The 25554-nt window shown below is 40.5% G+C and overlaps 2 protein-coding genes across 3 annotated transcripts; both read right to left on the bottom strand.

Annotated features, from left to right (window-relative positions):
* Positions 1-9478: 9478 nt before the first annotated feature.
* On the bottom strand, positions 9479-11817 carry LOC110438244 (uncharacterized). Its single transcript, XM_087301966.1, has 2 exons — positions 11702-11817; positions 9479-11569 (listed from the first exon to the last, which is right to left on the bottom strand). Exon 2 carries the CDS (start codon positions 11193-11195, stop codon positions 10602-10604), a length of 594 nt encoding a protein of 197 aa, XP_087158092.1. The 5' UTR covers positions 11196-11569; positions 11702-11817; the 3' UTR covers positions 9479-10601.
* A 3341-nt stretch (positions 11818-15158) lies between these two features.
* LOC101885280 (uncharacterized) lies at positions 15159-25063 on the bottom strand. 2 transcript variants are annotated; one of them, XM_087301920.1, is made up of 6 exons: positions 24820-25063; positions 21008-21067; positions 20522-20575; positions 19639-19701; positions 19041-19514; positions 15159-18929 (listed from the first exon to the last, which is right to left on the bottom strand). In XM_087301920.1, the coding sequence occupies exons 5-6, from the start codon at positions 19138-19140 to the stop codon at positions 17092-17094; spliced, it is 1938 nt and encodes a 645-aa protein (XP_087158046.1). In that variant the 5' UTR covers positions 19141-19514; positions 19639-19701; positions 20522-20575; positions 21008-21067; positions 24820-25063; the 3' UTR covers positions 15159-17091. The 2 variants fall into 2 exon arrangements, with proteins under 2 accessions (XP_087158046.1, XP_087158045.1); XM_087301919.1 differs by lacking the exon at positions 24820-25063 and adding an exon at positions 21478-21761.
* Positions 25064-25554: the final 491 nt, after the last annotated feature.

Here is a 25554-nt window from a genome sequence, read left to right as displayed (position 1 = left end):
ACTCTTCTCACCCCTCCCCACCGTGTCTCTCCTCAGACACGTCGCGCGCGCGCACCCTGTCAATCACCACCAAACCACCACCTCTCCTGACAGCTAAGCGGGACGCTGCAAAATAAACCCTGACACTCTGACCAATGTAAGGAGAGTTTACTCGCACGTGACTTGTTTTAGCTCTTTTGGTCCGATTAGAAACTTTGCAGTGTGAAAGCGAACCGCTCCAAGAGCAAAGAGCAACAATGTAACAATTGTAATCTCGGTTTCGGAACAACTGAATCAATTCACAGGTGTGAAAGCAGCCTTATTGTAGGCTTGGATCACTTTGATTGGATCATTACTGATCCATGCTCAGTCATATCAACTGCTCCTCTCGAAATTAGTTTGTGAAACTTCACTTCTTGTTCCTACTACTGATGTCAAGGGCTGCTTTTTCCCCAACGTTCTTTGAAAGATTCAACAAGAAAGCCAATAAGGTTTAGAACCACTTGAGCTGAGTAAATATTATTAATTTTATGTGAACTGTTCCTTCAAGGCGTTTGCGTAGTTACTGCTCTTTGTTTTGCAGGGCGGCATCATTAATTCCCTGCTGTTTCAGTGTTTGTGAGCCATGTTTCATGTAGGGTTGGGTCGATAGACGATGCCATCATCCATCGCCGATGGCTAATAGACATTCTCCGCCCCGGCCCCGTCACAGCAGCAACCCGCTCAGGCCCCGTTTACACTTCTATGTCTTAGTTTTAAAATGGTGGTTAGGAATGAAAATGATCCACGCTGGAGTTTACCATTTCTGAACAGATCTCCGTCCACACTATACTGCTGAAAACGCACGTCGTGTGACCACACAACACACACACTGTCATGTCAAATCACTTTTATTGTCACATCATCAGCAGCACGTGTGCTATGAGTGAAAAGCTTAGGTGCTGGCTCCAGACAGTGCAAAATACAGTGCAAATACAACGACTATGTGAAATTGACAGGAATCAGATGCAGCATACGCGCGCATCTGAGCTCCTGCAGGCTTGAGCACAAAACCCCAGAGAACAGTGCACGTCACACAGTTAATCAAGGATGTACCGCTGGATGGCGTCTCACTATAGTTGTTAACTCTTGTCTCTATCTAACGACTCTTCGGTCTTCTGAATCTATCAGGTAACGTGTCACAGCGTCAGTACAGTGCTTCAGTCTTTCACTTTCACACTTGTACTTAGTCATTTTAGTGTAAACCACAGACACTGTTGGTTGGTTCCTGTTGGTTTTACACCATTTCTACCAATTAGGTTTGTAGACGCCCTTACGCCCCATTTACACAGGGCTTCAGCGTCAACGCTTGACTGGAGGCGTGTCTGAAGTTGGGGCTGAAACGATCATCATAGAAGCGTCAGCCAATGAAATTCAGTCAGCAATAGGCCACTGTCTTGCTGGTGTATTTGCATACAGCGATCTGATTGGCTGACGCTTCCGTTGGCGCTTGAAAAGTTGAGCTGGTCCCAACTTCTGCAGTGAGCAACACCTCTGAAGTGGCGCCGACGCATCCACAATGCATTTCAGCAGCGCCTGACGTCACCCATTCAAAGTGAATGGGAAGCGTTGACGCTGACGCCTCGAGTGAATGGGGCGTAATACTGACACAGGTCACTGCCTATTCATACCAGAGTCCTGTGGGAAAGGTGATTGACAGGTGGTCATTTGTGTGTAACTTATCTTTATTTATTTATGGTTTGGTTATGGGTAAAACAAAGAGCATGCGGGTCAGCTAGTTGAAACAGTAGGCTACACATAATTAATTCGTTATGAATTAATTAATTATTCATAAATCATTAATTCACTACAATGACGATGCCATTGTTTTTTGCAATGTTTCACATTAGACATCGTACGATGCCAAATTGGTCAACATCGCCCAACCCTAATGCCATGGTGTTGTTCTGAAATATAAACAAAAGACGTGTTAAAAACACGGGGAAATCATATCAGCGTGTATTTGAAAGCAAGTTTGTCTTGAAATGTCTGTCTTATGATGATGTCTGAATTTACCTCAAGTCATAATGTAAGGCACTTTTGAAAGAACTCAATAAATGTCTCTCTACACTCCAGCTTGGACTCTTCCTGTAAACGAGGTAATAATAGTTTTGGATTTTTTTATTAGTTTGTTTTTATTTCGTTTTGTCTTGTTTTTAAATTCAGCTCTTTTTAAATTAGCTTTAGAGGCAGAATTACTAGTTTTTGTATTAGTTTCAATATTATGAAATTAGTTTAGTTTTTGTTAGTTTCAGTAGTAGTTTTTTTCTTTTTCTAAAAGCGATGCTCTATTTAGTGTCTACTCATTCATTCCAATTGAAAACAAATGAAGCTCGATTCAGTTTATTTCAGTTCTGTTTATTACAAATGTCACTGTTGAAGGATGATACATTGAAGATCAGTTCTGCCGACCCCAAACAAACAAGCCAGAGGTGACTACGGCAGGTAACCAAAACTCCACAATGAGCATCAGTTGTGGAGCAGGTGCAGGTTCAAGGATGTTCTGATTATCTGATTCAGAGATTCGTCTGTCACTGGGGTCTCTGCAGGAATCAGTCTTGTGCTCTCAATGCCCGCGATAACCATCTGCTCTGGATACAGGCCGGATCCAAGATTATGTTGGCCTCGGGATAAGGAAAAACAGACTAACATCAGCGTAGATGCCATTCAAATTACAAAAGAGATGTGTGTTAAATCTAGATAGTTACTTATTATGCTTACAGGGCGACCACCTAATAATGCATAACACCAATCTAACCGAGAGGTCATCAAAGCATGAATAATGACATTCATACCATTGTCATAGTTTGGCAATTCCTTAACAACCAATTCTGCAGATGCTTGAGATGTGGCCTTCTGATTTATATATTACACATATATAGAGTATTTAAAAAAAAAAATTAGGCTGTCGCCTGTTTATGGAGGCCCACCACCACCCCATCTCCTCCAGTTTATTTGTTTCAAGGTTTTCATGTATTATTACATTTTTTTCAATATATATACACAATATATACAGTTCTTTTCTCAGCATGTCATCCTGAAGCCCGGGAGGAAGGAGGCACACCATGTTGGCAAGTCAGAGAAACCATTACCTGCCATCTGGAGACGGAGGAGTAAAAGAAACATACTCGACCACCGTCTGCCACAGAATGGAAGGGCGACTGTCATCTGAGAGGGCACAAGGGAGTCACCACCGTTCAAGCAAGTCTTAAGTCCTGTCCACCATGATGGGGACAAGCAGGAAGACCAAGGGTACGAGCTCTTGCTGCCACCTATGTGGTAGAGAAGCCATTACCCTCCATATGGAGACGGGGGAATACCATCCACCAATTAAGTGCTCTGGCCAGGCACCGTGAGTGAGGAGCACTGGAAGAGCTTGCCATGGGGATGGGTATACTCGACCACCGTCTGCAACAGTATGGAAGGGCGGCTGACATCTGTGAGGGAGAAGAGCCCGGTGAGCAAGAGAACAGTGGCACGACTTCTTCCTCTTCTCAGTTGTATGGTAAAGTTTTGGTTAATCATTGAAGGTGGTCCTTCCTCCACCGGGAAATACTTGTCAGACAGTGAGACGTATATGTGGCAGTGTCCATCTCAGAGACTGTGTTGGTGTTTTCAGCGTGAAAGGTAATGTCACTGTAGACGGTGTCAATCTGAAAGACACTGTCGCATTGCGGGGCGATGTCATCTCAGATACCGCATCAGTCCCATAAATCTGAGAGGTGGTCCTGATCTGAGGAGGGGCAGTCCTTGTCTTAGAAAGGGCACTGCTGGTGTCAGAAAGGGTACTGATGGTCTTAGAAAGGGCACTGCTGGTCTTAAGGGCACTGCTGGTCTTAGAGGCACAACTGGTCTTAGGGGAGGCAGTCCTGGTCTCAGGAAAGGCAATCCTGGACTCAGAAGGGGCACTGCTGGTCTTAGGGGTCGTCCTAGTCCCAGAAGAATCACTGCTGGTCTCAGAAGAGGTAGTCCTGGACTCAGTAGGGGCACTGTTGGTTTCAATAGGGGCAGTCCTGGTCTCAGGGGCAGTGCTGGTCTCAGGGGCAGTGCTGGTCTCTGGGGCTGTATCAGGGGTACCAGAAACCTCAGAGACAGTTGTAGCCTTAATGGTAGTGGCAACCTCAAATATAATGCTGTTGTCACTCTCAGTAGCTGTCTCTGAGGTGATGTCAATAGTGGTCTCATTGACAGCGAGATTCTCAGTAACTGACTGAGAGGTAATCTCACGCTGTGAGACAGTGACAGCCTAAGGGGCAGTGGTGGTTCCAGAGGTGGTGCTGGTCTCACTTTCAGTGGTGTTCTCAGTGACTTCTTCAGAGTTAAACTCACTCTCTGGGGCACTTCCAGTCTGTTGTGCCGTAGTGGTTTCGGGAGCAGTATTGGTCTCAGTGACATTGGTGTTATCGGCAGTGTCAATGGAAGATTTAATCTCAGAGACAGTTGTAGACGCATTGAGGTTGGCATTCTCAAATGCAAAATCATCGTTATTCTCAGCAACTGTCTCTGAGGTAATCCCAGTCTCTGAGATGCTGGCTGGCTGAGGGTCAGTGGTGGTTTCAGATGAGGTCCTGGCCTCATTGACACCATTATTCTCAGTGACTGTCTCAGAGGAAAGCTCACTTTATGATGCAGAGCCAGTCTGGTGGGCACTGGAGGATTCAGAGGCAGTGAAATTCCCAGGAGTGCAAGTAACCTCAGAATCGGTTGTAGACTCACTGGTACTGGCAACCTCATATGTAACATCTGTGTAACCATGACTGAGTGTTTCACATATTCTCTCCTCCTCTGAAACAGTGTCCTTCCACGGTGTATTGGTGATGTTGCATCATGTGCTGATTTTGCTATCATTAATAGTGTTATGACCTAAACCGGTCACCACAAATAAGGAGAAGTCGAGTACAATTGCGGTACAAAAATATATTTATTTACTATTATCAAAGGTCATGTTGCTAGCCCATCAGGTCCAAAACCGATCCCAGCCGAAAGGTAAGTGACCAGATTCCACGTGCAGCCTCTCCTCGTCTGAAACGAACACGCTATTTATAGCAGAGCAACTCAATCACAAACCGGTGTTCTCAATCCCAGCGCAATCAGCTGGACCTGCAACACACACACACACACAGATGCACAGACCGACACCCACACCCCAGCCACAAACGACCACAAGGGGTCGTCACACCTTCCTCCCCAAAAAAAATTAATTAAAAAAAAAAAAAAAACTTATACACAATCAACAAATAAGAAACAGGACACAAATCGACATATCTCTATCACTTCAAGAGACCGGTGCACGAGAAAGGGCGTCCGCCAAAATATTTTCCTTCCCCTTGATGTGGTGAATCTCCAAATTGTACGGCTGTAAAAATAAAGACCATCGCATTAAACGTTGGTTAGGATTTTGTAAAGTTGTCAAAAACGTCAAAGGGTTGTGGTCACAATAGATAACCACCGGCAATCCACCCCCCCCAACATAGACATCAAAATGCTGGAGTGCCCAAACCAATGCCAAGGCTTCCTTTTCGATTACAGAATAATTAATCTGATAAGGCAGAAATTTTTTGGAACGCATCAATTCTCGCTTGGTACGGGGTGGGGGATATCTGTCAATTGCCTCAATTTTAGCACTCACGGGACGCACAACTCCATGACCAACAACCTTACCCAAATAGGTTACCGTGGCCCTAGCGAACTCACACTTCGCTAGGTTTACAGTAAGCCCTGCTTCCTTCAGACGCTCAAATAGCTGCCTAATTCGCCGTAGATGTTCCTCCCAAGAATCGCTATATACAATCAAATCATCCAAGTAAACTGCACAACCTTCCAAATCAGTTATCACACGATTCATTAGCCTCTGAAATGTGGCCGGTGCATTTCGCAATCCGAAACTCATCACATTATAAGAATATGCCCCATCAGGTGTAATAAACGCAGAGACTTCACGGGCGCGCGGACTCAGCGGAATCTGCCAATAACCCTTCAATAAATCAAATTTACTGAGGTATCTGGCAGCACCCACTTTGTCCACACAATCTTCGATACGGGGAAGGGGAAAAGAATCAGGTTTTGTGATTGCATTTAATTTTCTATAATCGGTACAAAATCTCAAGGTACCATCTTTCTTTTTTACTAGCAAGCAAGGAGATGACCAACTAGAAGAAGATGGAACAGCCAAATTATTCTCCAACAGATACTTAACCTCCGATTCCAATTGCTTCCTTTTTTCCCACGGCACTCTATAGAATCGCTGACGCACTGGAAGGGAATCCCCCACATCAATATCGTGTTGTACAACATGCGTCTGATTAGGAACATCTGAAAAAAGGCATACATAATCCTCAATCAATCTGACCAACTCTAAACGTCTCTCAGTAGGAAGATGTTGCAAAAAGGCTGGTAAGTCACTCAGAATTTCTGAATTACTCAATCGAGGACACATAATGCTGTCATCTGGCTCCATTGTCTTTTCATAATCCAAAAATAATTCATCAGATGTCGCAGGATGAACGGACAATACAGGGGATACCTGACAACAAACTGAGCCTGAACGGCCATAAAAAGGTTTAAGTAAGTTAACATGACATACTTGAGTTTTTGTCCTTCTTTCTGGTGTCGCAATAACATAATTTTCATCCGACTCTTTACGGTGAATCACATACGGGCCAGCAAATCTAGCTTTAAATGGAGAAGTAGTCACCGGCAATAACGCCATTACCTGATCCCCGACACTAAAAGATCGGTGCTCAGTTCTACGATCGTACGCATGCTTCATTTTTAATTGTGCCTGCATTAAGTTTGCTTTAGCCAACTTAACAGCCTCAAAGAGTCGTCTTTTAAACCCGTTTACATACTCCGTTAATTTTTTCGGTGGCTCAAGAGAAATCCAATCATCCCGTAACGCAGCTAGTACCCCACGGACATTATGACCGAAAACCAGTTCATTTGGGCTATAACCAGTACTTTCATGGGTTACCTCTCTGGCAGCTAACATAAGCCAAGGTAACCCCTCCTCCCAGTCACGATCCAGTTCTGTACAATAAGCACGTAACAGGGATTTAATAGTCTGGTGGAAGCATTCAATCGCGCCCTGACTCTGCGGATGATACGCCGTAGATATATTATGCTTAACATTAAGCTGTCGCAAAACTTCCTCAAACACTCCCGAAGTAAAATTAGTACCCCGATCTGACTGTATGATTTTAGGTATCCCAAAGACTGACATAAATTGGGAGAGCGCCTTAAGAACAGACTTCGCTGTAATTGATCGCAGTGGAAAAGCTGCCGGGTACCGTGTAACCTGACACATAACAGTCAGCAAATACTCACTACCAGACCTTGATCGACTCAAAGGACCCACACAGTCCACTATTAAATGACTGAATGGTTCAGACACCGCAGGGATAGGACGTAACGGAACAGGTTTTGGATTCTGATTTGGTTTACCTATTAGCTGGCAAACAGGACAAGTTTTAATATAGCTCGACACATCGCGTTTTAGTCGAGGCCAAAAAAAATTCCGCATTAAACGATCATACGTCTTCCTCACGCCCAAATGCCCAGACTGATCATCATGAGCGAGCTTTAACACCATCGATCTTAAAGGGGTTGGAATTACTACCTGTACGTATGGCGTCCCTATAGAGGCTTTAGCTTGTGGAGTCCATTTTCTTATCAAAACCCCTTCACACATGAAATACTCCTGGGCTGCATTAGCATCGGAGAGCACCTGTGAAAACAATTCATTCAACGTCAGATCTGCTTTTTGCTGCTTAATCAATTCATCCTGCGATACAGAAAGCAACGACGCTGGCCAAGAAACACCCCCATCTATTTGAAATGGTACCTCATTTTTCATAATACTCATCCGACTTGCTGAGCGCGTGACTGCACAAGCAGGAAAAACATCATGATAATCCAATCCACTATCCCGGTCTGCAACGGATATGGGTTTTGACGTTACAATTAATGGTGGTGCTGACTCACCCCAAACTCGTCCACCAGCCAAATTATTCCCAAGAATGACAGAAACTCCTTCCACTGGAAGGGCAGGTCTCAGCCCTAGTTCCACATCACCATGAATCAATTTAGACTGCAACGTAACCCTATGCAGTGGCACCGACATCCTAGTTAACTCAATTCCACAGATCAACATTGACTTGCCCGTAAATGATTCTTTTGAGAAAGGTAATACGGACTCCAAAATGAAAGAAGCAGATGCCCCTGTGTCCCGCAGAATTTTCACCGGCACACGCTCGCCTTCTGGAAGAGACACAAAACCATCAGAAACAAAAGGTGAAAAGTTACACTCAGAAAAGGAACTCTCCCGCATTTCGTTACTACATGGTATGAAGGAGGACTCAGATTCAACAGATCTAGCCACCGGTGCGGCTAAGAATGTAGGTTTTGGCTGGATGTAACGGCCCCGACCTTTCATCTGTAACGCAGGACACTCTTTCTTCCAATGCCCATGACCTAAACAATAATTACAGATTAAAACTGGATCGTTTTTACCAGCAATTTTCGTGTTTCCATAACGCGTGACTGTCGGTAACTCTGGACGCTGCACAAATGTAGGTTTCTCTTTAAGACAACCCACATCACTCCCCACTCTATGAATTAAATCATACTCGTCTGCTAATGCTGCTGCCTCTGCTATTGACAAAACATTACGTTCTGCAATAAATATAGCAATTTGATTTGGCAGTATGTTCTTAAACTGCTCCAAAACAACCAATTCCACCAGATCCTTAAACAATTTGACAGAGGCAGAATTACACCAGCGTGTAAAACACAATTGCAGTTCACGTGCTACTTCTACATATGACTGGGTAAACTTCTTTCTTAAACCACGGAATTTTTGGCGATACGCTTCTGGAACCAATTTGTATGCCTTCAAAACGGCCTTTTTAACTTTATCATAATTTTGACTATCGGCCAAACTCAAAGCAGAATAAGCTTTCTGTGCTTTACCCGTCAAAACACACCGTAACATTAACGATCGTTCGGCCTCCGGCCAACTCTGATTGTCCGCAACTCGTTCAAATAACAAAAAAAATGTATCCACATCTTCTTCATTAAACAAAGGCATTAATCGCAAGTTTGCTGCTACATTAAAATTAACAGAAGGTAGCCCCCCCTCTGCTCCTTCACCTAAATCATCATCGTTTAATCTCACTTTTCCATCCTTCATTAGATCCAAACGTTGCTGTTGAAGATCTAATTTTCTATTTTCCAAAGATTGTTGTGCCAAAATAGTTTCCTGTTCTAATTTTCGTTTCTCAATTTCCATTTTAAACTCCAATTTTCGCTGTTCTAACTGGAGAAGTACCAACTCTTTCTGTTGTTCAAAGGTAAAGGTAGTAGAGGGATACCTCGTAACCGAAACCCCTACTTCTGAAGACATAATCCCTTTCTCTATAAAAGCCATCTTTAAAACTGCCCTAACATTTTCTTTCAGTTTTTTATCATTTGTCGTAAGGACAATACCATAGTGGGCTGCAATCTCGATCAATTGGTCTTTTGTTAACAAATTAAATATTTGCTCAGAAGGATTCTCAATAAACTCACCTACTTCAATTGACGTCATAATCAGGAACAGAAGGGGCACAACGAAAGAGAAAGAAAAAACAATCTATATATGTCTATATACATATACATACATACATACATATATATATACACACACATATACAAAATAAAAGAAAAAGAATAATCAATAAACCCCTTAAGTAATTTACCTCCTTGCCACACCCACTGGAGACAACAAATATATTTGCGCCCTGTATATTAATTTCGCAACCTATAACTATACATAAATCTAACTAAGTAGACCCTAGTCTTCAAGCATACAGTGGTGGGTTTTTATGCACCAAATACCGCAGGCTGAGAACAACAACCAATTATATTGGCGATTCTCTCACACCTCGGCGTGCTCCCGAGACATAGCTCTAACCACCGATCTGCTCAAAAATAACAAACTAAAAAAAAAAAATTGACATGTCCCAAGAGACATATCACTTAATCCTAACAACGAAATTAATTCACAGGGCTATTTGAAATGTCAACCAGCTGTGCATGGAATTACACAAAATAAGTCTATTCTTTCAATACAATTGCACTCGATTCTCCCAATAATAAATCAAATTTCAGTTTTATCATCATAACCAATTAACCAAAACAAATTTAACAAAATCCAAAACAATAACAAAAATTATACAAACAATACCAAATTTAACCAGTCTAAGAAAAATGTTTTAGACGAGCCATTTGTTATGACCTAAACCGGTCACCACAAATAAGGAGAAGTCGAGTACAATTGCGGTACAAAAATATATTTATTTACTATTATCAAAGGTCATGTTGCTAGCCCATCAGGTCCAAAACCGATCCCAGCCGAAAGGTAAGTGACCAGATTCCACGTGCAGCCTCTCCTCGTCTGAAACGAACACGCTATTTATAGCAGAGCAACTCAATCACAAACCGGTGTTCTCAATCCCAGCGCAATCAGCTGGACCTGCAACACACACACACACACAGATGCACAGACCGACACCCACACCCCAGCCACAAACGACCACAAGGGGTCGTCACAATAGTCTCTCTTCAGATAACAAATCAACGGTATTTACTATGTCCAAAATATTGTCGACTTCATAACCGTTGTTGGTGGCATCTTGGTCAGTGGCTGTCTCAATGACTGTCTGAAAGGTAACATCGCTGTCTGAGAGAGTGTCAGTCTGAGATTCACTGGTAGTTTCATCGATGGTGCTGCTCTCATTGGCGGTGGATTCCTCAGTGACTGCGACAGAAGTATCGTCAGTCTCTGAGACTGTGCCAGTTTGAGAGGCAGTGGTGTCTTCAGATGTGGTGCTGCTCTCTCCAGCAGTGGTTTCCTCAGTGACAGTCTCAGAGGGAGCATTGGTCTCTGAGTCAGTGCCAGTCTGAGAAGCACTGTGGGGTTCACCGGTGGTTCTGCTCTCACTGGCAGTCGATTCCTCAGTGACTGTGACAGAAGTATCTTCAGTCTTTGAGGAAGAGGCAGTTTGAGAGGCAGTGTTGGCTTCACCGGTGGTTCTGCTCTCACTAGCAGTCGATTCCTCAGTGACTGTGACACAAGTATCTTCAGTCTCTGAAGAAGAGGCAGAGCTGGTTGTTGTTTCCTCAGTCACAGTCTCAGACATGTCGGTCTCTGACACAGAGCCAGTCTGAGAATCTTTGGTAGTTTCACCGGTGTTGCTGCTCTCAACGGCAGTCGATTCCTCCGATACTGTGACACAAGTATCTTTAGTCTCTGAGGAAGAGCCAGTTTGAGTGGCAGTGTTGGCTTCACCGGTGGTGCTGCTCTCAACGGCAGTCGATTCCTCAGAAGAATCATCAGTCTTTGAAGAAGAGCCAGTTTGAGAGGCAGGGGTTGGTTCCGGGGTGATGCTGACTTCAACAGCAATGGTTTCCTCAGTGGCAGTCTCAGAGGGAACATTGATCTCTGAAACTGTGCCAGTCTGAGGGCCAGTGGAAATATCAGCAGGAGTTGGAGTCTGTGAGGCGGTGTCAGGCACTGTGGAAAAAAAAGAAAAGGGCAGAAACCGTATAAGTATATATTTATATCAGTATCATGCTTACTCTTGTTAAATGTCAATATCTATTAATAATCAGTAGATCATAAAGCAGAAATTGAAGTATTTCATACCTTTGACAGCCGGGCTAGCCCTGAAGAGAGCATCTTCCTCCTCATCAAGAATGACCGCAAGCCCTAGAAAAGCAAGAAAGAAAGACAATCATTATTGGTTTAACAGGGTCTCTGCCAATATCATAATATCAAATTTAAGACCTTTTAAGACCTTTTTAGGACCATTAAGTATTACATTTAATATCTATATTGCAATATCAAAAACACACCTAAAATGAAACATGAAGATTTATGTGTGAATTGTTGAATCATTCATTGAAAATAAATATGATCTGTTGTACAAGATGTTACATTTTCTCCTAGTGTGATCCAAACCGTGAGATTTGTCATCCGTTACACCACTACTTAGTATTATACTACTCAAAATACACTCAAAATACAGCAGGTTCCTGTTGGCGTACACAGGTGTTCATTCATCACAAACCATTCATGTTGCCTCCATTTGCCAGGTGAGTGAAATTATATACTTATATACCCTCTCTCTAAATGTATTTGTTTTATTTAAGAGCATTTATCATTTATATTTTTCTTTAGACCATTTACAATCACATGATGGATCATTTACAGCAATGGTTCTCATAGTGGGGGTCCCTGAGGGGTCACTAGACAATGACAATAAATCTATTCATTTTTAATAAACCATAAAAATTACTATATTTTATCCTTAACCTACTGAAAATAAAATAAAAGTTTATAGTTACTATATACTACTGTTTATAATTTCTATAGTAGCTAATTTAAGTGATTTTACTGAAATCCCATTCAAAAAACCCATTGACTTTAGGACGAGGGAACCGGAACTGCTAAAATGCTAACTCGCTTCCGGGTTTTTGCTACCGGGACAGCATGCCAATTACGCTTTATTGGTCATTAGCTAAGTGTGAACTCTTGAACGATGTTTGCGATGCATTAAAACATTGTTTTCCAGCCGCAGCCACACTTCATTCTCGAAATGTATAGTTTGTCTAAAGTGATGTATACAAACTATTTAGTGTACTATGAGCAGGGGTACAATCAGCCAGCAAGTCGTCCCTCCTTAGTCAAAAGCCACATTTTGTCTGCCGGTTTGTTTACTTGCGGGAGTTCACTGGCATTTTCCCGCACGTTAACTCTGACCAGTCGAAAAGCAGTTTAGGAAATACGTTCAACAACATCTGGCCAATGAGTGATGTGGGTTTTGTCACATGACTGCATTTTGGTTCTTTTCATCAGGTTCGGATCAAAGCAATCAGAGTGGTGTGAAAACGACCCAAAGACTTCAGAAAATGCAACAATGCATCATTTATTGCCCTTGGTCCGAACCAAATGAACCGAACCACAGATGTGAAAGCACCCTTAGGGTGCTTTCACACCTACACTTTTGTTTGGGAACGTGTCTCGTTTGCCCAGTTAGCGCGGTTCGATTGGCATATGTGAACAGGGCAATCGCGCTCTTTTCCGCGCCTAAGTAATCGCTCCGAGATCGCTTGAATGAGGTGGTCTCGGCTCGATTGAAACGAACCCTGGAACGGTTCGATTGCAGTGAGAAAGCGGTCCGATCCGAGCGCGGTTATAACACAGTGTTTTATGGATATGTAATAGGCTTACGGCTATATGAAGAGAGTATTATGAGTAGGGCGGGAAGTTTCGCGAGTCTCCGGATGCCCGCAAACGAGTGATGATCTCCCGGTAATCTCGCGTCTCCCTCCCGGTCCTCAAATAGGCATCGTCGCGCACTCTTCTCACCCCTCCCCACCGTGTCTCTCCTCAGACATGTCGCGCGCGCGCACCCTGTCAATCACCACAAAACCACCACCTCTCCTGACAGCTGAGCGGGACGCTGCAAAATAAACCCTGACACTCTGACCAATGTAAGGAGAGTTTACTCGCACGTGACTTGTTTTAGCTCTTTTGGTCCGATTAGAAACTTTGCAGTGTGAAAGCGAACCGCTCCAAGAGCATAAAGCAACAATGTAACAATTTTAATCTCTGTTTCGGAACAACTGAATCAATTCACAGGTGTGAAAGCAGCCTTAATGTAGGCTTGGATCACTTTGATTGGATCATTACTGATCCGTGCTCAGTCATATCAACTGCTCCTCTCGAAATTAGTTTGTGAAACTTCACTTCTTGTTCCTACTACTGATGTCAAGGGCTGCTTTTTTCCCCAACGTTCTTTGAAAGATTCAACAAGAAAGCCAATAAGGTTTAGAACCACTTGAGCTGAGTAAATATTAAGTAAATATTATAAATTTTATGTGAACTGTTCCTTCAAGGCGTTTGCGTAGTTACTGCTCTTTGTTTTGCAGGGCGGCATCATTAATTCCCTGCTGTTTCAGTGTTTGTGAGCCATGTTTCATGTAGGGTTGGGTCGATAGACAATGCCATCATCCATCGCCGATGGCTAATAGACATTCTCGGCCCCGGCCCCGTCACAGCAGCAACCCGCTCAGGCCCCGTTTACACTTCTATGTCTTAGTTTTAAAATGGCGGTTTGGAATGAAAATGATCCACGCTGGAGATTCACCTACCATTTGTGAACAGATCTCCGTCCACACTATACTGCTGAAAACGCACGTCATGTGACCACACAACACACACACTGTCATGTCAAATCACTTTTATTGTCACATCATCAGCAGCACGTGTGCTATGAGTGAAAAGCTTAGGTGCTGGCTCCAGACAGTGCAAAATACAGTGCAAATACAACGACTATGTAAAATTGACAGGAATCAGATGCAGCATATGCGCGCATCTGAGCTCCTGCAGGCTTGAGCACAAAACCCCAGAGAACAGTGCACGTCAGGCAGTTAATCAAGGATGTAGCGCTGGATGGCGTCTCACTATAGTTGTTAACTCTTGTCTCTATCTAACGACTCTTCGGTCTTCTGAATCTATCAGGTAACGTGTCACAGCGTCAGTACAGTGCTTCAGTCTTTCACTTTCACACTTGTACTTAGTCATTTTAGTGTAAACCAGACACTGTTGGTTGGTTCCTGTTGGTTTTACACCATTTTTACCAATTAGGTTTGTAGACGCCCTTACGCCCCATTCACACGGGGCTTCAGCGTCAACGCTTGACTGGAGGCGTGTCTGAAGTTGGGGCTGAAGCGATCATCATTGAAGCGTCAGCCAATGAAATTCAGTAAGCAATAGGCCACTGTCTTGCTGGTGTATTTGCATACAGAGATCTGATTGGCTGACGCTTCTGTTGGCGCTTGAAAAGTTGAGCTGGTCCCAACTTCTGCAGTGAGCAACACCTCTGAAGTGGCGCCGACGCATCCACAATGCATTTCGGCAGCACCTGACGTCACCCATTCAAAGTAAATGGGAAGCATTGACGCTGACGCCTCGAATGAATGGGGCGTAATACTGACACAGGTCACTGCCTATTCATACCAGAATCTTGTGGGAAAGGTGATTGACAGGTGGTCATTTGTGTGTAACTTATCTTTATTTATTTATGGTTTGGTTATGGGTAAAGAGCATGCGGGTCAGCTAGTTGAAACAGTAGGCTACACATAATTAATTCGTTATGAATTAATTAATTATTCATAAATCATTAACTCACTACAATGACGATGGCATTGTTCTTCGCAATGTTTCACATTAGACATCGTACGATGCCAAATTGGTCAACATCGCCCAACCCTAATGCCATGGTGTTGTTCTGAAATATAAACAAAAGACGTGTTAAAAACACGGGGAAATCATATCAGCGTGTATTTGAAAGCAGGTTTGTCTTGAAATGTCTGTCTTATGATGATGTCTGAATTTACCTCAAGTCATAATGTAAGGCACTTTTGAAAGAACTCAATAAATGTCTCTCTACACTCCAGCTTGGACTCTTCCTGTAAACGAGGTTATAATAGTTTTGGATTTTTTTATTAGTTTGTTTTTATTTCGTTTTGTCTTGTTTTTAAATTCAGCTCTTTTTAAATTAGCTTTAGAGGCAGAATTACTAGTTTTTGTATTAGTTTCAATATTATGAAATTAGTTTAGTTTTTGTTAGTTTCAGTAGTAGTTTTTTTCTTTTTCTAAAAGCGATGCTCTATTTAGTGTCTACTCATTCATTCCAATTGAAAACAAATAAAGCTCGATTCAGTTTATTTCAGTTCTGTTTATTACAAATGTCACTGTTGAAGGATGATACATTGAAGATCAGTTCTGCCGACCCCAAACAAACAAGCCAGAGGTGACCACGGCAGGTAACCAAAACTCCACAATGAGCATCAGTTGTGGAGCAGGTGCAGGTTCAAGGATGTCACTGGGGTCTCTGCAGGAATCAGTCTTGTGCTCTCAATGCCCGCGATAACCATCTGCTCTGGATACAGGCCGGATCCAAGATTATGTTGGCCTCGGGATAAGGAAAAACAGACTAACATCAGGGTAGATGCCATTCAAATTACAAAAGAGATGTGTGTTAAATCTAGATAGTTATTTATTATGCTTACAGGGCGACCACCTAATAATGCATAACACCAATCTAACCGAGAGGTCATCAAAGCATGAATAATTACATTGATACCATTGTCATAGTTTGGCAATTCCTTAACAAACAATTCTGCAGATGCTTGAGATGTGGCCTTCTGATTTATATATTACACATATATAGAGTATTTTGGTAAAAAAATGAGGCTGTCGCCAGTTTGTGGAGGCCCACCACCACCCCATCTCCTCCAGTTTATTTGTTTCAAGGTTTTCATGTATTTTTACATTTTTTTTCAATATATACACACAATATATACAGTTCTTTTCTCAGCATGTCATCCTGAAGCCCGGGAGGAAGGAGGCACACCTTGTTGGCGAGTCAAAGAAACCATCACCTGCCATCTGGAGACGGAGGAGTAAAAGAAACATACTCGACCACCGTCTACCACAGAATGGAAGGGCGACTGTCATCTGAGAGGGCACAAGGGAGTCACCACCGTTCAAGCAAGTCTAAGTCCTGTCCACCATGATGGGGACAAGCAGGAAGACCAAAGGTACGAGCTCTTGCTGCCACCTATGTGGTAGAGAAGCCATTACCTTCCATATGGAGACGGGGGAATACCATCCACCAATTAAGTGCTCTGGCCAGGCACCGTGAGTGAGGAGCACTGGAAGAGCTTGCCATGATGATACTCGACCGCCGTCTGCTACAGTATGGAAGGGCGGCTGACATCTGTGAGGGAGAAGAGCCCGGTGAGCAAAAGAACAGTGGCACGACTTCTTCCTCTTCTCAGTTGTATGGTAAAGTTTTGGTTAATCATTGAAGGTGGTCCTTCCTCCACCGGGAAATACTTGTCAGACAGTGAGACGTATATGTGGCAGTGTCCATCTCAGAGACTGTGTTGGTGTTTTCAGCGTGAAAGGTAATGTCACTGGAGACGGTGTCAATCTGAAAGACACTGTCGCATTGCGGGGCGATGTCATCTCAGATACCGCATCAGTCCCATAAATCTGAGAGGTGGTCCTGATCTGAGGAGGGGCAGTCCTTGTCTTAGAAAGGGCACTGCTGGTGTCAGAAAGGGTACTGATGGTCTTAGAAAGGGCACTGCTGGTCTTAAGGGCACTACTGGTCTTAGAGGCACAACTGGTCTTAGGGGAGGCAGTCCTGGTCTCAGGAAAGGCAATCCTGGACTCAGAAGGGGCACTGCTGGTCTTAGGGGTCGTCCTAGTCCCAGAAGGATCACTGCTGGTCTCAGAAGAGGTAGTCCTGGACTCAGTAGGGGCACTGTTGGTTTCAATAGGGGCAGTCCTGGTCTCAGGGGCAGTGCTGGTCTCAGGGGCAGTGCTGGTCTCTGGGGCTGTATCAGGGGTACCAGAAACCTCAGAGAGAGTTGTAGCCTTAATGGTAGTGGCAACCTCAAATATAATGCTGTTGTCACTCTCAGTAGCTGTCTCTGAGGTGATGTCAATAGTGGTCTCATTGACAGCGAGATTCTCAGTAACTGACTGAGAGGTAATCTCACGCTGTGAGACAGTGACAGCCTAAGGGGCAGTGGTGGTTCCAGAGGTGGTGCTGGTCTCACTTTCAGTGGTGTTCTCAGTGACTTCTTTAGAGTTAAACTCACTCTCTGGGGCACTTCCAGTCTGTTGAGCCGTAGTGGTTTCGGGAGCAGTATTGGTCTCAGTGACATTGGTGTTATCGGCAGTGTCAATGGAAGATTTAATCTCAGAGACAGTTGTAGACGCATTGAGGTTGGCATTCTCAAATGCAATATCGTCGTTATTCTCAGCAACTGTCTCTGAGGTAATCCCAGTCTCTGAGATGCTGGCTGGCTGAGGGTCAGTGGTGGTTTCAGATGAGGTCCTGGCCTCAGTGACACCATTATTCTCAGTGACTGTCTCAGAGGAAAGCTCACTTTATGATGCAGAGCCAGTCTGGTGGGCACTGGAGGATTCAGAGGCAGTGAAATTCCCAGGAGTGCAAGTAACCTCAGAATCGGTTGTAGACTCACTGGTACTGGCAACCTCATATGTAACCTCTGTGTAACCATGACTGAGTGTTTCACATATTCTCTCCTCCTCTGAAACAGTGTCCTTCCACGGTGTATTGGTGATGTTGCATCATGTGCTGATTTTGCTATCATTAATAGTCTCTCTTCAGATAACAAATCAACGGTATTTACTATGTCCAAAATATTGTCGATTTCATATCCGTTGTTGGTGGCATCTTGGTCAGTGGCTGTCTCAATGACTGTCTGAAAGGTAACATCGCTGTCTGAGAGAGTGTCAGTCTGAGATTCACTGGTAGTTTCATCGATGGTGCTGCTCTCATTGGCGGTGGATTCCTCAGTGACTGCGACAGAAGTATCGTCAGTCTCTGAGACTGTGCCAGTTTGAGAGGCAGTGGTGTCTTCAGATGTGGTGCTGCTCTCTCCAGCAGTGGTTTCCTCAGTGACAGTCTCAGAGGGAGCATTGGTCTCTGAGTCAGTGCCAGTCTGAGAAGCACTGTGGGGTTCACCGGTGGTTCTGCTCTCACTGGCAGTCGATTCCTCAGTGACTGTGACAGAAGTATCTTCAGTCTTTGAGGAAGAGGCAGTTTGAGAGGCAGTGTTGGCTTCACCGGTGGTTCTGCTCTCACTGGCAGTCGATTCCTCAGTGACTGTGACACAAGTATCTTCAGTCTCTGAGGAAGAGGCAGAGCTGGTTGTTGTTTCCTCAGTCACAGTCTCAGAGGTAACATCAGTCTCTGAAACTCTGCCAGTCTGAGGGCCAGTGGAATTTTCAACAGGGGTCTTCGAGGCAGTAGCAGTCTCAGGTACTGTGGCATAAAAAAGAAAGCAGAAACAACATAAGTAAACATGAGTATAATGGTTACTCTCGACCACTGATCATTACAGCATAAACCAGAAACTGAAGTACTTCATGATACCTTTCAAACCTTCGGTTGTTTCAGAGGTGGTGCTGCTCTCATCGGCAGTGGTGGTGCTGGTTTCTCCAGCAGTGGTTTTCTCAGTGGCCGTCTCAGACATGTCGGTCTCTGACACAGAGCCAGTCTGAGAATCTTTGGTAGTTTCACCGGTGTTGCTGCTCTCAACGGCAGTCGATTCCTCCGATACTGTGACACAAGTATCTTTAGTCTCTGAGGAAGAGCCAGTTTGAGTGGCAGTGTTGGCTTCACCGGTGGTGCTGCTCTCAACGGCAGTCGATTCCTCAGAAGAATCCTCAGTCTTTGAAGAAGAGCCAGTTTGAGAGGCAGGGGTTGGTTCCGGGGTGATGCTGACTTCAACAGCAATGGTTTCCTCAGTGGCAGTCTCAGAGGGAACATTGGTCTCTGAAACTGTGCCAGTCTGAGGGCCAGTGGAAATATCAGCAGGAGTTGGAGTCTGTGAGGCGGTGTCAGGCACTGTGGAAAAAAAAAGAAAAGGGCAGAAACCGTATAAGTATATATTTATATCAGTATCATGGTTAAATGTCAATATCTATTAATAATCAGTAGATCATAAAGCAGAAATTGAAGTATTTCATACCTTTGACAGCCGGGCTAGCCCTGAAGAGAGCATCTTCCTCCTCATCAAGAATGACCGCAAGCCCTAGAAAAGCAAGAAAGAAAGACAATCATTATTGGTTTAACAGGGTCTCTGCCAATATCATAATATCAAATTTAAGACCTTTTAAGACCTTTTTAGGACCATTAAGTATTCAATTTAAGACCTATATTGCAATATCAAAAACACACCTAAAATGAAACATGAAGATTTATGTGTGAATTGTTGAATCATTCATTGAAAATAAATATGATCTGTTGTACAAGATGTTACATTTTCTCGTAGTGTGATCCAAACCGTGAGATTTGTCATCCGTTACACCACTACTTAGTATTATACTACTCAAAATACACTCAAAATACAGCAGGTTCCTGTTGGCGTACACAGGTGTTCATTCATCACGAACCATTCATGTTGCCTCCATTTGCCAGGTGAGTGAAATTATATACTTATATACCCTCTCTCTAAATGTATTTGTTTTATTTAAGAGCATTTATCATTTATATTTTTCTTTAGACCATTTACAATCACATGATGGATCATTTACAGCAATGGTTCTCATAGTGGGGGTCCCTGAGGGGTCACTAGACAATGACAATAAATCTATTTCTTTTTAATAAACCATAAAAATTACTATATTTTATCCATAACCTACTGAAAATAAAAGTTTATAGTTACTATATACTACTGTTTATAATTTCTATAGTAGCTAATTTAAGGGATTTTACTGAAATCCCATTCAAAAAGCCCATTGACTTTAGGACGAGGGAACCGGAACTGCTAAAATGCTAACTCGCTTCCGGGTTTTTGCATACAACTTGACGTCATTGTTCCTCCACTCTATTTTGCTTGTGATTTGACTTACCTTGATATCTGTCATTGCGGCGTGGCAGTTGACTCTTGCCTGGCTTGTCGTTGACTGTTGGGAAGAAAAAGCCATTTAATAACTTATTTTACAAACAAACACATTCCTTTACTGCAAAAATGCTTTTCTAACTTATAGTTTTGTCTTGTTTCTAGTCCAAATATATATAAAAAAAAATTAGACAAGCCACAAATATTGTCTTGTTTTCAGAAAAAATAAAGTGAATCTTTAAAACAAGCAAAATAATCTTGTTTTTCTTTTGATATGAGATTATTTTGCTTGTTTTAAGTAAAAACTCACTTCATTTTGACTCATTATTTCTGAACTCAAGACAATATTTATTACTTGTCTACAAAATGCTTCTTAATTTAAGAATTTTTTCATGTTCGGACTAGAAACAAATTTTTTTTGCAGCGTTTAAATGTCAAAATCGTCCTTTTAACGTACATTGATAAGATAGAAATGTAAAAGTACCCAAATAAATACCTTTGACAGCCGGCCTAGCCCTGAACAAAGCATCCTCCTCCTCAAGAACAGCAGCGAGGCCTAAAAGACAGCAGGAAAACATGAAGACATTAACATTTTGCGCTCAATGACACATTTAAAGGGATAGTTCACTTAAGTTTACTCCCTATTTACTCAGACGTAGTTCCAAACTTGACTGTGTTTCTTTCTTTTGTTGAACACTAAAGATATTTAATTAAAAAATGTAAAACATGTAACCATTGACTTTTATAGTAGGAAAAACAAATACTGTAGAAGTCAATGGTGGTAATATTTTTGTGTAAAACAGAAGAAAGAAGCTCAAACAAGTGAAGATTGAATAAATGATCACAGAATTTTACATTTTGGCTGAACTACCCCTCAAATGGAGATCATTTGTTGCCTAAATAACACATTATTAAGAGGTAAACTGAGTTTAAATCTTTAAATAAATGCTTAGATTCTGTATTTACCGTGATGCTTTCTGAAGAAAATCTTCTTCTTCGTCTGTTTGCCTTTTGTATTCTCCATTTCCACCATAAATGTGTCAATATTCATTCAGCAAGATATATTAGTATCCGTAGATTCACAAACACTAGTAGTAAAGGCTGATTCACGTTAACAAATGTTGGAGATTTTGACTGTCTGGAGCATATAGAAGTTCCAAGCATTCTAAATGTTCCGTGACATCATAGCAGAGCTGCATGATGCGGCTGCAGTTTGAAAACAAACATCTAGCTCTGATTCTCTAATATTCAAGTCAATAAGTGCTTCATTGGCATAAAAATGCTACAAAGGTGTGGCCAAAGCAATTATAAAGTTTATATTAAGAAAATAACATACATATATAATAAAAACACAGTAAATTGTAGTAGTAGTAGTAAAAAAGATATATAAATATATATAAAGTGGACATTTTTCTCAAGTTTCTGTGTGTATGTTCAGTAAATCTACTTTTATGGGAAATAATATGTTCTTTGTATTGCCTTTAAAGTGAAATAACTGAACGTAAACATAGATATATGTAAAATATATAAAAAAAAAAATATATATATATATATATTAATAATATATAATATTATTCACTATATATAATATTATCCAATATATCATATTCAATATAACACTATTCATATACATTAATAAAAAATATTAATAGATCAGAATAAACTACATTTAATGATCAACATTTTGATAAAACAGAAATAAAAACCATTATAATCAGTATATTTACAATGATTCATTTATAGTAATCTAGATCTAATCTATTATTCACTCTCATCTCCTCCTAATGGCAGTCTAATCTGCTTTCAGTACTGTTTTGACACTAACCCAGCCTTTTAATCTATATAAAATAAATCTAGACCTGTATAAGACTAAAATTATTTAATTTATTTGCCAAAAAAAAAAAAAAAAAATATATATATATATATATATATATATATATATATATATATATATATATATATATATATATATATATATATATATATTATATATATCCTGGATACTATTGGATATGCAATATTATATTTGTGCATATACATTAAATTAGTCAGTACTGAAGCCAAATCTGGAGCTTATCTAACAAAATAATTTACAGTAATGGCTCAAAAATTAGCAGACCAAATGTATATGTTATGGAAAAATATTAAATAACATTTTCAAAAAATAGCACAAAAAAGACAAGAGAAAGACAGGGATTTTTTTGTTGAAATGTTGTAGTTAGTAATTTATTTTGCAATAATTTCCATTTCTAAAGATGTTCTGTGACTAAAATATTTTATATTATATTTTTATATAATATTTTTAATAAATATACCTGTTTAATAAATTTGTTTTGTTCAAATGTACCAATATATATTACCTATATTCACTGAGAAATTGATACAAATATTCATTTTCAAAATGGGGTGTACTCATTATATATTCATATGTACAGTTGAAGTACTATATTTTAAATTTCTGTTCAGAGAGGTCATGTTTTGATCCTCGATTGGCCTCACACAGTCAAGTGATGCGATTTCACAGGTCAGAGTTCACCAAGCTTGAACTTTGCAACACAGCAAACTGCGAAACTTGTCACATGAGCTTGCGTTTTCGGTCTGACGCATTTGTGTACATATGAACGGAAGTCTATGGGGAGAAAAGTCCAGTGTGACCGCAGCTTTAATTGCTAAATAAAAGCAGTTTTTAATTTTTTTAAAAACCATTTTAAGGTCAATATTATTAGTCACGACTCACTTTAAGCATTTTGTTTCATCTTGCCTAATTACCCTAGCCTGCCTAGTACACGTAATTTACCTAGTTAAGCCTTTAAATGTCACTTTAAGCTGCATAGAAGTGTCTTAAAAAATATCTAGTAAAATATTATTTACTGTCATAATGACAAAGATAAAAGAAATCAGTTATTAGAAATGAGTTATTAAAACTATTATGATTACAAATGTGTTGAAAAAAAAAATCTTCTCTCCGTTAAACAGAAAATGGGGGAAAAAATAAACAGAGGGACTAATAATTCTGACTTCAACTATATATCCTGAGCACTGGACTGTATATAGCTACTTTTAAGAGCATGGCGTAATCTTAAGCATGGTGTGGGCCACTGTTCATATTCCTTACATGCCATCTGAGTCTGTGCAGATTACATTATTATGTGTACATAACATTTATATTGATTAAACAGGATGACATTGTTTGACTACTGATGTCCATCAATACATAGACTAATTAATAGTCCATGTATTACAAGATAATTTAGCATATTAAAACAACAGATTCAGAATTTATATTTTAAGACTGATTTCCAAACATATAAATATATATATATATATATATATATATATATATATATATATATATATATATATATATATATATATATATATATATATACAGTTTAAGTCAGAATTATTAGCCCCCTTTTAATTTATTTTTTATTTTTAAGGACAAAATTATTAGCCCCTTTAAGCTATATATTTTTTACGATAGTCTACAGAACAAACCATCATTATACAATAACTTGCCTAATTACCCTAACCTGCCTAATCACCCTCATTAACCTAGTTAAGCCTTTAAATGTCACTTTAGGCTGTACAGAAGTGTCTTAAATAATATATAGTCTAATATTATGTGCTGTCATCATGGCAAAGGTAAAATAATTCAGTTATTAGAAATGAGTTATTAAAACTATTATGTTTAGAAATGTGCTGGAAAATTCTGCTTTCCGTTAAAAAGAAATTGAGGAAAAAATAAACAGGGGGGCTAATAATTCTGAATTTAACTGTATGTATATATATATATATATATATATATATATATATATATATATATATATATATATATATATATATATAGTTACCCACCTTTTTCTGCACATGACGACTGGTTTGGGGAACTTGCATTAAAAAGATACTAATAACTTCAAATAACAGGGTTTTTTTTCCACAAATAATTTATACACATAATAATAACCGAGTGAGAGGCACATTTGGCTTCGTGCTTTATTATTGTTTGTCATGAAAATAATGTTAGGCTTAGTAGGCTATGTTAACTTGACATTATCTATTTATTAGCATCAATATCTAGCTATCTAAAGTTATTCTTCAGTTTCTTCCGTAATTATATTGCTACGTAAAGGCTATGAATGAACTCAGAGATGAATAATGCAGCTCATTGTAATCACAAATAATGGCACATTTTTACAGTTAAATGGGATTAATTATCCGCTATGATCCACGCAAAGCAATTCAAAGCCTCAAATAGCTCAGTCATATCAAACGATCATGATTATCAAACCGTGAAACATAAAGTACCTCAGGTATCCAGCGCTGGTTTCATATTTGTTGTAGCTCCTTGAAGATGCTGTGGAAAAAAATGATGTTGTTTTATTCTTCAACACTGACGACGACGCTAGGCTACGACCGTTACGACAGTGAAATCTTCCGTTACGCTAATGGTTCATTAGCATTTCTACTGTTATTCTAATGAGAGTACGTACGTAACCAATAGCAGAACCGCAGCGTCAAAACGGAAGATAAGTTATTTGACAACGTGGCGGAACGCACGGTGAGTTATTATTATTATTATTATTATTATTATTATTATTATTATTATTATTATTATCATCATTATTGAAGCCTGATTTTGCTGCACATCGCATTTTTGGACATATGTTCATTTAGATGTAGTTGTATGGAGTTAAAGGTATGTTGTATTGAATTTACCTAAAAAAGTAAATGCTGCACATTCTTGGCTCTGAATTAAAGTTTATTTTAAGTGTTGTGATTAAAGTATGTCATTTTATAGCCTTATTTTTGAAACATTATTTATAATAACATGAACAGAAAGTAATAGACTACTTATAACGAAACTAAAAATGTACATATTACACAAGTTTTGGTGTTTTACTGTGCTGTAGCCTACACAAGTGTACATTTTTGGGAAAAAATCCAATTCTAGCTATTTTTTTTTAATTGACTTTTAGTCTTCAGTGGGCATAAAAACAAAAAGTCTTTTAAAAGTAAAAAAAATGGCTTTCGATGTATAAA

The sequence above is a fragment of the Danio rerio genome, chromosome 21 (genome assembly GCF_052040795.2).
Source record: "Danio rerio strain M-AB ecotype USA chromosome 21, GRCz13ab, whole genome shotgun sequence".
Lineage (NCBI taxonomy): Eukaryota > Metazoa > Chordata > Actinopteri > Cypriniformes > Danionidae > Danio > Danio rerio.
This window is presented reverse-complemented; position numbering and strand designations above follow the sequence as displayed.

Coding starts and splice junctions, on each gene's coding strand:
- LOC110438244 (XM_087301966.1), bottom strand. CDS start 11,195: ATGTCTGAGACTGTGACTGAGGAAACAACAACCAGCTCTGCCTCTTCT.
- LOC101885280 (XM_087301919.1), bottom strand. CDS start 21,562: ATGAATATTGACACATTTATGGTGGAAATGGAGAATACAAAAGGCAAA. Junction 20,576..21,007: donor GGCTAGGCCGGCTGTCAAAG/GTATTTATTTGG, acceptor TCTTCCCAACAG/TCAACGACAAGCCAGGCAAG. Junction 18,930..19,040: donor AACAACCGAAGGTTTGAAAG/GTATCATGAAGT, acceptor TTTATGCCACAG/TACCTGAGACTGCTACTGCC.